The 16,904-nt window shown below is 45.7% G+C and overlaps 1 protein-coding gene across 5 annotated transcripts in view; it reads left to right on the top strand.

The window, feature by feature from the left end:
• Window positions 1–603: 603 nt before the first annotated feature.
• Window positions 604–16,904, top strand: part of NEK3 (NIMA related kinase 3) — a 54,180-nt gene continuing 37,879 nt past the window's right edge. For 2 of the 5 annotated variants that reach the window (XM_050949390.1, XM_050949354.1), the window contains exons 1-5: window positions 845–1,063; window positions 3,660–3,904; window positions 4,903–4,996; window positions 5,435–5,532; window positions 16,130–16,213. In XM_050949390.1, the coding sequence (XP_050805347.1) occupies window positions 3,788–3,904; window positions 4,903–4,996; window positions 5,435–5,532; window positions 16,130–16,213 (393 nt within the window). In that variant the 5' untranslated portion in view covers window positions 845–1,063; window positions 3,660–3,787. The other 3 variants (XM_050949380.1, XM_050949358.1, XM_050949370.1) reach the window with 3 other exon arrangements.

Raw genomic sequence — 16,904 nt, 5'->3', positions numbered from 1 at the left:
TCTTCTCGTCTGTTCGAGTAGCGGGCAAGAGGGAACTGAAGGGGGGTTGGGTCGGCAAGGTCACATATTGAGAGCCATGAAGGTACCACTCCAGGGGCTCCCTAACTGACCCAATGAGAGCTGTTAAGGGAAAAGGTTTCCAATGACCATGCACGTGGTGCACGCCCATCTGATTGGCATTGACATGTACAACAGTTACAAGAAGAAGAGTAACTGTTTTTCCCTATTCTTAAACAGTACATAAAGTCAGGTGCCACAAAGAGGAGCAAAAAGCAAATCCCCAGCTCCAAGCATCCCCATACTTTCTAACAGTTAAGTCAGATCTGAATTTTGTCATTTAGGGTTGGGGGGAGGGGGAGTGATAAAGCCCTAGACAGAGCGACTCTGCCATTTGAGAGGCCCAGCTCTAAATGGCAGCAAGGTTGAGCTCTATCCAAAGGCAGTTTGCAGAGTGGGGTGACAACTGAATGAGGGGTGTTCTGGGGGACACTGTTTGCTAGGGAACACCAGTGCCTCTCAAGCAATAGGTGGCGCTTATGTCCTCTTACCTGCTCGGGGGAGGACGTTAGACATCCAACCCTGTTGCCATGACTGCTCACTTGGCTGCCAGCCCCAGCACAAGGTACAGAAAGGGGTCTGCAAAAATAACCCTCCCACGTGGTTCCCTTGGATGACTTTTGTCTGCGAACCACAGAGATGACCCCGCAGTCTCACGACAGAGAGGAGGGGCGGGGCCTGGCTCGGTGCTGGTGCTTGAGCGAGGCGGTCGGGTTGCGCAGCGGGGGAGGCGGGGTCTGCAGCTGCCGGCGGCTCGCGGAGCGGCTCCAGCACGGTAGGGGGGCCGCGGCGCCGCGCCTGGAGACGGAGCGGTGGCGACTGGGCCCGCGAGGGACAGGGGCTGGACTGGGGACCCCGCCCTATGGCGTCGGGGCGCCGCCCCCCCAGGATTTAGCTGGAAGGGGTAAGAGCCGCAGCCAGCCCCGGGGAAGGCTGGTGCAAGCCCGTCCCGTGGCCGCACGGGGACGTACTCTGCAAGAGCAGCTAATCCCGGTGAACGCCTCGGGTGCGCACGTTTAGCCTGGAGTTAGGAGTGCTTTGTTGTGGACTAGGATGAAGCGAATTTGGAATAGGGCAGTCTGGATAGCAACCACATATGGCGTTACCAGGAATGGTTAATCTGCTTTAACTTCATACCCTATTAATTTTCTTGCATAGCCAAGGTCCTAATCTGTCCAGCCAGGGTGTGGGTCTTCTCGCTCTGCAGCACAGGGTGGCTTGGTTGAAAAACTTTACTTTGTCTAGTGAAAAGAAATGTATAATCAGCAGCAAAAGACTTTTTTCTGTACTAGAAAATGTATCCATTGTTGACAATGGGTGGAACTGAATGGCACTGGACTCTTTCATTGCAAACATAAGCAGGACAAAACTATATTAGGCACCTTCAGAAACTAGGTTTTTATTTTGTTCTGAGTAGCGCTGAGCTATGGTGGTTTCTGAACTGATGCTGAACGTGGTTTGGTCTTGTCCCTACTGTTTTGAGCACCAGCTTAGCTCTGTACAGTGCTGATGCCCATTGTTAGCAATGGATACTCTTCCTAATGTAGTTACAGCCTTTTTATTCTATCCCCTTTCCTTCCTTCAGTGAGGTCCTGTCTATCCTAGAGCTAACACTGGCACAACCTCACTAGTATTAGCAATGTTAGAAACTCTAGTGTAGATGAGCCACCAGCTGCCCTCACTATTGCTGGCACTTTTTGATTATATTTGTTCTAAGCAGGGTTTGATGGAACAGTCCTTAAAATGCTGGTAGCTCATTTATGCTAGGGCTCCTGACATTGCAAACCTGGTGGACATAAACTGGTGCTAGCTCTGGTGGGAAATTTCAGAAACATTTCCTTAGGGTAGATGGGGTGTGAGAGTACTTTTGGCTGCATTCCCTTAACCTTTCAAACTTCTCACCCACTCATTATGATTAATGTTCTTTACATCTAAATGAAATATCATTAGGATTTTTGTTAAATCCTTCACAAAATTTACCCTTCAGTTTGATTGCCATTAGAGAAAGTTGACAGTAAGGGCTATAGCATCTGAAATTTGTGTTGGTGTTTGGAATGTGTTCTACAACACAGTTCCTCTAGGATTAAAGGTGTTAATCAGAGCTGGCTCTACTGTACATGCAATTTCTTAGAACAACAAAATACAGTGTTAGAGGAGTCAAAATGTTTATAAGCTTTTCAGTTTGCTTAGGGCAGCAAAAACCCAGTTTGTAACACTAACCAAACAAGACAGAAAAGGGTAGTCATTTAATGAGGTTAAAGGAAAATCCAAGTGATATCAGAGTCCAAAGAGGGATTGTTGAACAAGCATGCGTTGTTACCATTTTATCATTAAATATTTACACAGCACCAGAAGTGTGGATAGTACAAAATTATAAAAAGACAGTTTGATGTACATGAGACATAGTGCATCAAGCAATGGCAGCAAACAGCCTCTCTTCTTTTTAAAAACAAAACCTCTTAATGTGTTTTCAGAAGATGAACTCAGAATTGATGGAGCAGGAGAGAAGGTGTTCTGAGTTCTTCTTCTCAACACTTGTGTATCCTTGGGTGACACTTAGCTGATCTGTTCTCCAGTTTGCCCTCTCTAAATAATAGGGTCTGATTTATCATTTGATGATATTGCCACTGGAATTAAGAATCTTAAGCCCAAGAGGGAAGTGAATAAGGGAAACCTCTTGTGCCTGTTCTGCTGAAAATATGAATGTTATTTTGAGTAGTTTTGGTGTTAGAGGTTTCTATTCTGAAAATAACAATAAGCTGAAATAAATGTAACATACCTTTTGTACTGTGATTTGTGAGATCTGTTTTGACTGTAACCCATTCTTTTAATTGTTTATCACACATCTAATGTCTTGATCCTTAATTTTTGGATTTTTTATTTTAAAATGATAGATTTACTATTCATTCTCTGAACAAGCATGAGTTGGATCTTTTTATTAAGACACACTATTAACCTGCTAAGGCCTCTAAATTTACTTTCCTTATTGGGAGATAAATATTATTCATCAAACGTGCACGTGTGTGCGCTCACACACACCATCCTACAGGCTTGATGAATAATATTTCTCTCCCAATAAAGAAAGTAAATATAGCGGCTTAACAGGTTAATAACAGTATGTCTTAAAAAAAAAGTTCCAATTTATATATAAATCTATTAGTTGGATATGAAGGCCATCCAGAATAAAATCCACTAACTCTTTATAAACACACAGCACCACCATATATTTTGCTTATGCCAAGTATGTTTCATATCCCTGTGCCTGTAAACCTGACTGCTTGGGACTATGAATCCAGCTGCAAAGATGCAGGTAGAGGAAGGTGATGAATAAGAGAAACATTCAGCACTTCGCAGAAGTACTATGGAGATTAATTAATGTTTTCAGAGTGTTTTGAGAGTTCTGATTATAAGATGCAATTGATGTACAAAGTATTACCATAGTATGAGTTTGCTTTGTAGTAAAATTTTCTGAAAACCTTATTCTTAGTAAAGTTGCAATAGCATTGAACAAAAGTTCATTTCTGTGGCAATTATGAGCAGTTGTCATTGCCATCATGTTATAATTATATATTTTTGTTATTTTGCCATTTTCTCTCATACAGATAATGTTAACCAAAAATACAGCTTCTGAATTTTTTCCAAAAATTAACTGAGTTCATTATACAGTTTGGAAGAAATCCTTGTGAAATATAACATTTAAGGAAACGAATAAGACTTGGCCTTACAAACAATGGAAAAATACACTGTGTTAAAAGTACTTGGAGAGGGATCCTTTGGGAGAGCTCTTTTGGTTTTTCATAAGAGTAGTGACCAGAAATATGCAATGAAGGAAATAAGACTTCCCAAGGTAAGTGTTTGCGCTCTTCTTCTTTGTATTTGTTATCTTAATTCTGTAACTGCCTTTTAAAAACTCACTATACCCTCCAATGGGGGCAGCCTAAGACCATTCTTGAGAAAATGAAACATTTCAGAACTTAGGCCCAGATCCCTCAAAGGTATTTTGGTGCCTAACTCTAGGAGTCAGGCACCTAAATACCTTTGAGAATCTGGGCCTTAGCCAGCCCAATGCTGAGTGCCTTCACTGGGAGATAAAGGTGTTGAGAATCTTACAGGATCTGGCCTTTAATAAGTACTGCAGGACTGAGGATGTTACTGGTAACCAATAAAGACTGACCAGCATCACGTTTGTGGCTGAATATTAGAATTATGGAACATGGGAATCCTGGTTCTACTTGAAGTCAATGGCAAAACTCCCATTGACTTCACTGGGGATGGGATTTCACTACAAAGAGGAAGTAGTCAGGTTGTCGTCATTGTTTGTTGCTGAAATTCAATTATTTCAAATTTACTTGCTTTTCATTCAGCTATCCAAGAAAACTCAAAATTATTTTTCACAGAGGCCTTGGTTATACCCTGATTAAAGTTAAGTTTATACTAAGGCACATTCAAATAATCTGTGATAAGCTCTGATAGACCTTCAGCTGTTCCAGAGCTAGGAAGTGCTGCCTCATTACCTAGTTCTGCAGTGGTTTGAATAGAAAATCATAAAGTGATGTAGCAAGGTACGCTGTCTATTAAAAAAAGCATACAGAATGGCTCTGAAATACTTACATTCTCTAGAGATACAATTCTGGGAAGTTTATTTTGTGTGCTATTTTTCACTTATTGATTTTACAATAATAGATGAAGTTTTAAAGTTTCTAAATGAATGGCTTTTTAAAGCAGTTGAAGGAAATTGAAATCTAGTGCTTCAGAAGTAATTCTGGTTTTGAAAATGACATGTAGTATATATAAAGATTTATTGCAACATTTGTATAATTGTACTTATTATCAATGTGTTTTCAGTCTCCATCTGATGTACAGGACTCTAGGAAGGAAGCTATTCTGTTGGCTAAAATGAAACACCCAAATATTGTTGCCTATAAGGAATCATTTGAAGGTAAATATATAGGTTTTCAGAATGTATCTATGTGCATTACAGGCGAGTCTCATCTTACGCTGGGGTTACATTCAGCTGTCAGTGCGTAAAGCGAAAATCGCATATAGTCAAAATTACATTGAGTGTAATAGCAGGCGGAATCGCCCGCACTACAGGTACAGTATGTACATTGTTATCTTTCTCTTTTTTTTTGTTTTTGTTTTTGCTGACCACGCAAAGCTGAATTTGAGCATATTAAATGCGCGTAAGATGAGACTTACCTGGATTTAGACTGAAAGCTCTTATTTCACTTGCAAGCATTTAGTGGGGCCTGGATTTTTTTTCTTTAAACTGTATTTCTGTACAATATGTAGCATATTGTTGGTGCTATTTAATAACAATGATACATTTAGCATGCTAATGAAATTACTAATTAATCTTAAATTATTTAAAATTTAGCTGATGGACATCTGTATATAGTGATGGAATACTGTGATGATGGAGATCTAATGCAAAAGATTAAATATCAAAGAGGAAAGTTGTTTCCTGAAGATATGGTAAGAAAAAGAAACAAAGCCAGCCACATAAGAATACTTTTTCACGTGAACTGATGATCATCAAATGATAGATATTGAAAATGAGCAGGATGTTAGATAACTGACCTGCCAGGTAGTTGAAGGGTGTTCCAAATATGCCCTTACCTCAGACAATACTAAGGATGTGACGCCACTGTTTTCTTCTAGTGCTGCTCCTCAAAAAGCAGCATTAACCATGGTACTTTGTAGAGTGATGGCAACATGTCAGACAACCACTACACCAAATGTGGCAACCTTAATGTCAAAAGAACAGGAGTACTTGTGGCACCTTAGAGATTAACAAATTTATTTGAGCATAAGCTTTCGTGGGCTACAGCCCACTTCATCAGATGCATAGAAGGGAACATATAGTAAGGAGATACACCTCTACCCTGATATAACGCCACCCAATGTAACATGAATTCAGATATAACGCGGTAAAGCAGCGCCCCGGGGGGGCAGAGCTATGCGCTCCGACGGATCAAATCCAGTTTGATATAACGCGGTTTCACCTATAATGCAATAAGATTTTTTGGCTCCCGAGGACAGCGTTATATCGAGGTAGAGGTGTATATGTACATACAGAAAACATGAAAAGGGGAGAGTTGCCCTACCAACTCTAAGAGGCTAATTAATTAAGATGAGCTATTGTCAGCAGGAGGAAAAAAAAACCTTTTGTAGTGATAATCAAGATAGCCCATTTCAGACAGTTTGACAAGAAGGTGTGAGGATACTTAACATGGGAAATAGATTCAATATGTGTAATGGCTCAGCTATTCCCAGTCTTTATTTAAGCCTAAATTGATGGTATTTGGTTTGTATATTAATTCAAATTCAGCAGTTTCTCATTGGAGTCTGTTTTTGAAGCTTTTCTGTTGCAAAATTGTCACCTTTAAGTCTGTCTGAAATGGACTTTCTTGATTATCACTACAAAAGTTTTTTTTCCCCTCCTGCTAACAATAGCTCATCTTAATTAATTAGCCTCTTAGAGTTGGTAGGGCAACTCCCACCTTTTCGTGTTCTCTGTATGTATATATATCTTCTTACTATATGTTCCAGTCTATGCATCCGATGAAGTGGGCTGTAGCCCACGAAAGCTTATGCTCAAATAAATTTGTTAGTCTCTAAGGTGCCACAAGTACTCCTTGTTCTTTTTCTGGATGCAGACTAACACGGCTGCTACTCTGAAACTTGATTGTCAATCACTTTCAAGAGGGGCCGTTCATGGTTTGATATAAAAGAAAATTCACTATGCTGCTGTTTATGTGCATGCATATATCTGTATGGTTTATATGTATAAACAGCAATGCAGTGACAATTTCAGGTAAAATCACATGTATGTGTGATTTACCTGCTGGTAGACAGAGACATCTAAATTCAGAAGTACCTGAGATTTCAGAAACTAAGGAAGCCAGTTACTGAAGTAAATCTCTCGGGCCTCATGTTCCATTGCCTTGTACCTCCATTGGCACCAATGAAATTGGATGTAAAATGCTACCAAATCACAATGGTAGTGATTTACAGTCACTTCGTTCTAGTGTAAGTGAGTAAACAAGGTGCAGGGTCTGGTGAACCAGGCCCAACATATTCAAGGTTGAGGTTATATGTAGATATAATCTTCTTAGCTGTTTCTGAAATAACTATCTTAAAGGGCTGTTTTAGTTACCAGCAGCCAATGTAATACAGGTCTCTCGCAATTTACGTGCATTTAACATGCGTGATTTCAGCTTTACGCTGAAAGGCCTGGAGTCCGGGAGGGGGCTTGGCCCCAAGTAGAAGAGGCGTGGCCTCAAGATTTAAAGGTCCTGGGGCACCAGCTGTGGCTGGGAGTCCCAGGGCCTTTAAATCACCCAGGGGACTCCCAGCTGCAGAGGTGGCTGGTAGACCCTGGGGCGAACTAAAGGGCCCAAGGCTCCAGACACTGTGGCGTTTCGGGCCCTTTAAATGCCAGTTCCGGCCCAGCTGCCAAAGCTGCCGGTGGGATTTAAAGGGCTTCTCTGGGCTCCCCACCGCGGCGGGAAGCCTGATGGAGCCCTTTAAATGCCATCCGCAGCTCCGGCAGCTGGGTCCAGGGGAGCCCTTTAAATCCCACCCGCAGCTCTGGTGGTGGGACCAGGGGGGCATTTAAAGGGCTCCACCGGCCCTTTAAATGCTCCCCCCCCCACCCTGGCCCCACCGCCGGAGCTGCGGGCGGAATTTAAAGGGCTTGGGGTTTTGACTATATGCGGTTTTTGCTTTGTGCGATAACCGCGGAACGGAACCCCGCCTAAGATGCGACAGACCTGTATAAAACAAATTTAAAGTATACAAAAACCTGCAAAAAACCTGCTTGAAATTAAAGAAATCCTTCTGTATGTATGACATTATTTCTGTCTAAACGAAGGGTGGGGTGGGACAATTTCAGTAATAAGATAAAGCTGAGTTATTTGAGAAACACTGTACATAGACAACATACATACTGTGTAAAACATGGTGAGATTTGTATTTTTGCTGCCAAGTATTTAATGAAGAGTTTAAAATAAAATCTAAAGGACCATGAAGTAAAGTTATAAGGTTGTATTGCAAATGAACAGGGAGTGAAACACTCTGTGATATAAGTGGAGGTATCCACAGGGTCAAATACTAACTTAATATACAGTAGTGAAATATGTAACCCCCACCCAAATTTATTTACACTTTGTTTATTTATAATGATTAATATTTTTCATTGTGGAGGCATCTTTTTAGTTAAAACTAGAGGGCCAGGAAATGTTGCTCTAATTCCGTAGTTAGATTGGCTGAGCATCCCTAAGAGCCCTACAAAGTACATTTAAAGTGTGTTTTATTCTTAAAAATATAGTGACTCGTTTACAGTTAAATTAGAATATTTAAACTATACAATTATAATTGAAGTGCCTGTAAAATGGGTTCTTTGACTGTCCAGCTTTATTTATACTAACAATGAGTGTTTTACTTGTCATATTGAAATGTCACTTATCTTAGTAGTTAAATCTTTACGCTCTCTAATGGGAGGTCACTAGAGCTGTCAAGTGATTAAAAAAATTAATCGCACAATTAAACAATAATAGAATACCATTTATTTAAATATTTTTGGATGTTTTCTACATTTTCAAATATATTAATTTCGATTACAACACAGAATACGAAACGTACAGTGCTCACTTTATATTATTATTTTTTATTACAAATATTAGCACTGTAAAAAACAAAAGAAATAATATAGGTTAATTGAACAAATACAAGTACTCTAATGCAATCTCTTTATCATGAAAGTTGAACTTTCAAATGTAGAATTATGTACAAAAAATAACTTCATTCAAAAACAAAATAGTGTAAAACTTTACAGCCTACAAGTCCACTCAGTCCTACTTCTTGTTCAACCAATCGCTCAGACAAACAAGTTTGTTTATATTTTCAGGAGATAATGCTGCTTGCTTATTATTTATAATGTCACCTGAAAGTGAGAACAGGCGTTCACATGACACATTTGTAGCCAGCATTGAAAGGTATTTACGTGCCAGATATGCTAAACATTTATATGCCCCTTCATGCTTTGGCCACCATTCCAGAGGACATGCTTCCATGCTGATAATGCTTGTTTAAAAAAAAATGTTAATTAAATTTGTGACTGAACTCCTTGTGAGAGAATTGTATGTCTCCTGCTCTGTTTTACCCGCATTCCGCCATATATTTCATGTTGTAGCAGTCTTGGATGATGACCCAGCACATGTTGCTCGTTTAAAGAACACTTTATTGAAGATCTGACAAAACACAAAGAAGGTACCAATGTGAGATTTCTAAAGATAGGTATAGCACTCGACCCAAGATTTAAGAATCTGAAGTGCCTTCCAAAATATGAGAAGGAGAAGGTGTGGAACATGCTTTCAAGAAGAGTTAAAAGAGCAACACTCCAGTGCGGAAACTTCAGAACCTGAACCATTAGAAAAGAAAATCAACCTTTTGCTGGTGGCATCTGACTCAGAGAATGAAAATGAATGTGCGTTTGTCAGCACCACTTTGGATCATTATCGAGCAGAACCCGTCATCAGCATGGACAGACGTCCTCTGGAATGGTGGTTGAAGCATGAAGGGACATATAACTCTTTAGTGCATCTGGCATGTAAATATCTTGTGACACCGGCTACAACAGTGCCATCCGAACGCCTGTTCTCACTTTCAGGTGACGTAAACAAGAAGAGGGCAATATTATCTCCTGTAAATGTAAACAAACTTTTTTTTCTGAGCGATTGGCTGAACAAGAAGCAAGACTGAGTGGACTTGTAGGCTCTAAAGTTCTTCTTCGAGTGATTGCTCATATCCATTCCAGTTAGGTGTGTGCGCCGCGCGTGCACATTCGTCGGAAAACTTTTACCCTAGCAAGTCAGTGGGCCGGCAGGACGCCCCCTAGAGTGGTGCCATCATGGCGCTTGATATATACCCCTGCTGGCCCACCCGCTCCTCAGTTCCTTCTTACCGCCCGTGTCGGTCGTTGGAACAGTGGAGCGCGGCTTAGCTGACCTCCACTTCCCTAGCTACTCGTAGTTCTCGTATATAGTTATGCAGTTATAATCCTTTTATATATATATTTGTATAGTTATACGTTTTTTCTTTGCTAACATAGTTAGTTTAGTAATTGTTAGCGGGGTTCAGGAAGTAGCCCCTTCCATGAACCCGGTGCCGGAGCCCATGCACGGCTCACCGGGTTTTAAAATGGGCTCGGCCTGCCAGAAGCCGATGCCGAAGGGAGATCCACACGACTCCTGTTTGAAGTGCCTCAGGGAATCACACTTGACAGCTAAGTGCCCCATTTGCAAGGCTTTTAAGCCGAGAACAAAAAGGAGCGGGACTTTCACTTACCCCTCCATCTTTGGCGCCGAGCGATGATCAAGCGGCTGGCAGAAGCGCCTCCTCGGCACCGGACCCCGCCGGTACTGCCAAGGCCTTTCGGCACTGGCCGTCGCCGGCACCGAAGTCGACTCGGCACCGCTCCCTTCCTCCGAGGTCGAGAGAGCCTACGATTCCTGCTGGTGCCTGACGGCTCCCCGGCACGCGCCGTGGTAGAGCTTACTGCTCCTGCTGCTTCCGTGCCAACTGCACCGCAGCCAGAGAGCTCGTCTAAGTCGGATCGCCCGGCACCGACACCTGCTGAGGCACCGACGACGTTGGCACCGTCGATCCCGGTCCCACAAGGGCCGTAGAATCCGGTGCCTGACGGCTCCCCGGCACGCGCCGTGGTTGAGTTACTGCTCCTGCTGCTTCCGTGCCAACGGCACCGCAGCCAGAGAGCTCGTCTAAGTCGGATCGCCCGGCACCGACACCTGCTGCGGCACCGACGATGTCGGCACCGTCGATCCCAGTCCCACAAGGGCCGTAGAATCCGGTGCCTGACGGCTCCCCGGCACGCGCCGTGGTTGAGCTACTGCTCCTGCTGCTTCCGTGCCAACGGCACCGCAGCCAGAGAGCTCGTCTAAGTCGGATTGCCCGGCACCGACACCTCTGAGGCACCGACAACGTTGGCACCGTCGATTCCAGTCCCACAAGGGCCGTAGAATCCGGTGCCTGACGGCTCCCTGGCGCGCGCCGTGGTTGAGCTTATTGCTCCTGCTGCTTCCGTGCCGATGGCACCGCAGCCAGACAGCTCATCTAATTCGGATCGCCCGGCACCGACACCTACCGAAGCTCTGACGACCTCGGTACCGTCGATCCCGGTCCCACGAGGGCCGTCGAATCCGGTGCCTGACAGCTCCCCAGTATGCACTGTGGTTGAGCCTGCTATTCCCTCCACGCCGGAGACATTACCAACGGCGAGGGATCTCATTGCCATGACAGAGTCGATGCTGCCTGACCCCGGCACCGCCGGTGCGGGTAATACAGTCTCTTCATGTGACCGTCCTCTGTCAGCACAGCAGAGCGGCACCGTTCATGATCACGGTCCCGCAGACACTCCAGATCCTGTCGGCACGCCCGACATCACTTGCAGTCCCGGTGCTGTTTTCCTCATCGGTACTGGTCGCACGCACTGCACTGGTCGGTATCCCGTTCGCTGACCCGCTATTGGCACCGTTCCGACTCCCGGCACTGCGACAGGTACCTTGACTCCTGTAGCCTCTCCCCGAGCCTCGAGATCTCGGTCGACCTCCCGGCACCGTTCTGGTTGCGGGTCTGGATCTTGTTCCAGGTACCGGTACGCCTCCCGGTGCCAGTTCCCGGTGCCGAGTTGGGCAAGGTCCGATAGAGTCAGAGACTCTGCCTGTGCCTTCTTTTAGTACCTCCATGGCCATCCGGACACACATCCGTGTCATCCCACATGCGCAGATCTTATGCTCAGGACCACGATTCTGATACGATGGCCAGCGGGCGCCAGCCCCGAAACCGAAAGAGGCTTGGCGAATGAACCTGTTTGGCCGCCAGGTGTACTCTGCAGAGGCCCTGCAACTCTGGGTAGCAAAGCAACAAGCCTTGCTTAGCTGCGATAATTATAGCACCTGGGTGAAGGTAGTTTAGTTTATGGAGTTTCTCCCTCAAAACTCCCGCCAAGAGTTCGCTGCCGTCTTGGAGGACGGGGGAAAAAAAGGTACCCAGAGCGTCCCTCCAGGCCTCGTTGGACGCAGCAGACTCTGCAGCCAGGACTCTGGCCTTTGGTGTCGCCATGAGGTGCATCTCATGGCTTCAGGTTTCAAACCTCCGACCGGAGCTGCAGTATGCCATTCAGGATTTACCCTTTGTTGGTAAAGGCCTTTTGCGGCAAAGACAGCCCCAGGCTGCCAAGCCTGATGGACAATAGGGTCCTAATGCGCTCTCAGCATGCATATGCCAGCGACCAAACGCAGGCCTTTCTGTCCCCAGCCGCCATACTCTGTGCCTAGCCAGAGACAGGACTTTGGCAAACGGCGAGGCCAAGGTGGTCGCAGACGAACGTCAGGACCCCTAAAGAGCCAAGGTCAAGGTCCCTCGCAATTACCACTGGGACCAAAGACGAACCTTCCAAGGTGCGCCTGAGGGCGGTGTACCAGTCACAGGCCGGGATCCCAATCCCGCTTTCTCCTGGCGTGGCCCCAGTTAATTTCAGATCGCTGGATCCTGCGCACGGTGGAGCATAGGTACCACCTCTAATTTGTTCCAGCCCTGTCCCCCTTCAGGGACCCCTCTCACGAGCAATTCCTCGTACAAGAGGTGCAGACGCCGATGGACGAAAGGGGCAAGGGGTTTTACTCCCGTTATGCCCTAGTCCCCCACTCGAACACAGGTCTCAGACCTTCCTAGTCCTGCACGGACTCAACCGGTTTAGGATAAGGTTGAAGTTCCGCACGGTATCCCTGGGAACCATTATTCCATCCTTGCCTCCTGGGGGCTACTATGCCGCCCTGGATATGAAGGACGCGTACTTTCGCAACGCCATCTTCCCTCCGCACAGGAGATACCTCCGCTTTCTAGCCAACTGTCAGTACTTCTGGTTTACGGCCATAGTCGCCGCCTACCTTCGCTGATGTTGGATATGCGTTTTTCCGTATCTGGACGATTCGCTTATCCGAGGAGACTCTGAGACACAAACCACTCAGCGCGTGGGCATCGTCACGGTCTTATTCACAGGTCAAGGCCTGATGATTACTATAGAGCAATCCACTCTGGTTCCCACGCAGAGGTTGGACTTCCTAGGGGCTATCCTGGTCTCCTACCTAGCCGGAGCCTGCTTATCACAACTGCGGTTTTAGGCGATGGCAACAATCATCTGAGGTCTGCAGGCTTTCCCAACGACCTCGGCTCGTACTTGTCTCAGTCTCCTGGGTCCATGGTTGCCCGCAAGTTTGTAACCAAACACGCCAAGCTCCGCCTCCGTCCTCTCCAAGTCCGGCTCACCTCGGCGTACCACCCGGACAGGGAGCCAATGGTCATGGTAGTCAGCGTTCCCTCGAGCACCTTAGGCTCCCTAGAGTGGTGGCTAACTCCCTCCCTGGTGTGGGCAGGGATGCGGTTTCATCCGCCCCAGCCCTCACTGCCCCTGACTACGGACGCGTCATCTCTCTGCTCAAGTGCTCATGGTCACCTCCGAGCTTAAGGCCTTTGGTCTTCTCGGGAGCTGGCATTCCACATCAATGCCCCAAAAATGAGAGTAGTCCGCCTGGCGTGCCAGGGGTTCCAGCGGCAGCTGCGAGGCCGTTGTATCTCGGTGTTTACAGCCAACACAGCGGCCATGTGCTTCATAAATATCCAGGGAGGGACATGGTCCTCCCCCCTTTTGTCAGGAGGCCATCCATTTCCGGGACTTTTGCATGGCCCACTCGATGGAGCTGGTGACGTCCTTTCTCCCAGGTGTTCGGGACGTCTTGGCGCTTTGACTCAGCAGGTCTTTCCTGTCTTACGAGTGATCACTCTGCCCCATGTAAGGCGTTCTGCTTTCCAGAAGCGGAGATGTTTCCTCACATAGACCTGTTCGCTCACCGCGAGAGCAGAAAATGCCAGATGTTCTGCTCCTTCCAAGGTCTCTCCTCGGGATCGATCTTGGACGCATTCCTGATGCCGTGGAAAGGCCAACTCCATTATGCCTTCCCACTGTTCCTACTGGTTCATTAGGTCCTGCTCAAACTCCGCAGGGGCAGAGCGCGCATCATCATGATCACTCCAGAGTGGTCCAGGCAGCACTGATATACCACGTTGCTCGGCCTGTCAATAACAGACCCAATTACCCTGCCACCCCACCCAGACCTCATCACTCAGGGCAACGACAGGCTTCGTCACTCGGACCTGCAGCCTCTTCGCCTCACAGTGTGGCTGCTGCGTAACTGAGCCGGGGTGACAGGAAGCCCTCCACCTGGTCAACGTACCGGGCCAGGTGGAAGCGTTTCTTCTACAGCTGCAATACGCTCGATCTTGCTCCTGCTGAGGTCTCGATCCCCTCTATTTGGCCTGCCTCTGGCCTTCAGCGGCAGGACCTGGCGGTATCATCGCTGAGGATACACTCAGCAGCCATCTCTACCTTCCAGCCAGGCTAAGGTGGACGTTCCGTGTTCTCACGCTCTATGGGTTCGAGATCCCTCAAGGGCTTGGAGAGCTTGCACCCTCGGGTGTGCCGGCCAGCCCCAACCTGGGACCTCAACCTAGTTTTAACCAGACTTATGTCTCCCCCAGTCGAGCCGTTCACGACTGGCCCTCTGCTATACCTGTTTTGGACGACAACTTTCCTCGTAGCTGTTACATCGGCCAGACGGGTCTCCGAGCTCAGAGCTCTTACGGTGGTTCCGCCGTACACTAGGTTTCACAAAGACAAGGTGCAGTTATGACCGCACCCGGCTTTCCTCCCTAAGGTGGTTTTGGCCTTTCATGTTACCCACAGCTCAACGCAGTGGGCACAACCATTGCACTCCTTGGACATCTGTGGAGTGCTCGCATTTATATTGCGCTGCCAGAACCATTTCGTAAGGTGCCCCAGCTCTGTCACGGTAGCGGGCCAAAGGGAGGGCTTGCTTGTTTTCCTCTCAAAGGATCTCATCTTGGGTGATGGCGGACTTCCGCACTTGTTATGATTTGGCTCATATTTCCCCAAGCCACATCATCGTACAGTCTACCAGGGCTCAGGCTTCATCTGCCGCCTTGCTGGCTCGTGTTCCTACCCACGAGATCTGTCGCGCAGCTCCATTGGTCCTCGGTCCATACCTTTGCTTCGCAGTATGCCCTGGTTCAACAGTCAAGAGATGCTGTAGCCTCTGGCTCAGCAGTTTTCATTCTGCCACATTTCACTCCGACCCCACCGCCTACGTAAGGCTTGGGATTCACCTAACTGGAATGGATATGAGCAATCACTCGAAGAAGAAAAGACGGTTACTCACCTTTGTAACTGTTGTTCTTCGAGATGTGTTGCTCATATCCATTCCACACCCGCCCTCCTTCCCCACTGTCGGAGTAGCCGGCAAGAAGGAACTGAGGAGCGGGTGGGCCGGCAGGGGTATATATCAAGCGCCATGATGGCGCCACTCTAGGGGGCGACCTGCCGGCCCACTGAGTTGCTAGGGTAAAAGTTTTCCGACGAATGTGCACTTGCGGCGCACACACCTAACTGGAATGGATATGAGCAACACATCTCGAAGAACAACAGTTACAAAGGTGAGTAACCGTCTTTTTTACATTGTTTTGTTTTTGAGTGCAGTTATGTAACAAAAAAAAATCTATATTGGTCAGTTCAACTTTCATGATAAAGAGATTGCACTACAGTACTTCTATAAGGTGAATTGAAAAATACTATTTCTTTTGTTTATCTTTTGCAGTGCAAATATTTGTAATAAAAAATTATATGAAGTGAGCACTGTACGCTTTGTATATTTTATGTTCTAATTGAAATCAATATATTTGAAAATTTAGAAAAACATCCAGAATATTTAATACATTTCAATTGGTATTCTATTGTTTAACAGTGCAATTAAAAGTGCCATTAATCACAAAGAATTTTTTTAATCGCAATTAAGTTTTTTGAGTTAATTGCGTGAATGTTTGTTCTTTGCTGTGTCTTGTAATTTTTCATTCCACCAATAAAGTTCGTATAACACATGCATTTGTATTGTCATAATTTTTTAGTCACTTTTTTCAGATACTTCACTGGTTTGTACAGATGTGCTTGGGAGTGAAGCACATTCATGACAGACATGTGTTGCATAGAGATATCAAGTCCAAGGTAATTGGAATAACTTTAATAGCTGTTATTACAAGTTTCCAACAGCTGTCTTCCTCTTGGGATATCTAATTCCATGAATGCTGTGGTTCATTTTAAATTCTTTATCCCAGCATGAAAGTATTAGATTAATTGAACTATCAGGATTATAACTCATTTAAATGAAAGTGTGGTCTCAAAGTAGCTGCAGTCTTAATATCTATCATTTTGCTTCTATTCCCGAATCCTTGATGATAGCAACTTGCTTGTGGCTAGCTGCAGACAATTTAAATTTAAGGGAAGGCATAAAAATGGAGGGGCTGGAATGACAAACATTAAACATATCTTGCCTTTCATCTTCTCTGAAAACCGTTCCCAGAGAGTAGTTATCAGTGGTTCACAGTCATGCTGGAAGGACATAATGAGTGGGGTCCTGCAAGGATCAGTTCTGAGTCCGTTTCTGTTCAATATCTTCATCAGTGATTTAGATAATGGCATAGAGAGTGCACTTATAAAGCTTGCGGATGATACCAAGCTGGAAGGGGTTGCAAGTGCTTTGGAGGATAGGATTATAATTCAAAATGATCTGGAGAAATGGTCTGAAGTAAATAGGATGAAATCCAATAAAGACAAATGCAAAGTACTCCATTCAGGAAGGAACAATCAGTTGCACACATACAAGATGGGAAATGACTGCCTAGGAAGGAGTACTGCA

This window comes from Gopherus flavomarginatus, chromosome 1, assembly GCF_025201925.1.
Source record: "Gopherus flavomarginatus isolate rGopFla2 chromosome 1, rGopFla2.mat.asm, whole genome shotgun sequence".
Classification (NCBI taxonomy): Eukaryota; Metazoa; Chordata; order Testudines; family Testudinidae; genus Gopherus; species Gopherus flavomarginatus.
This window is presented reverse-complemented; position numbering and strand designations above follow the sequence as displayed.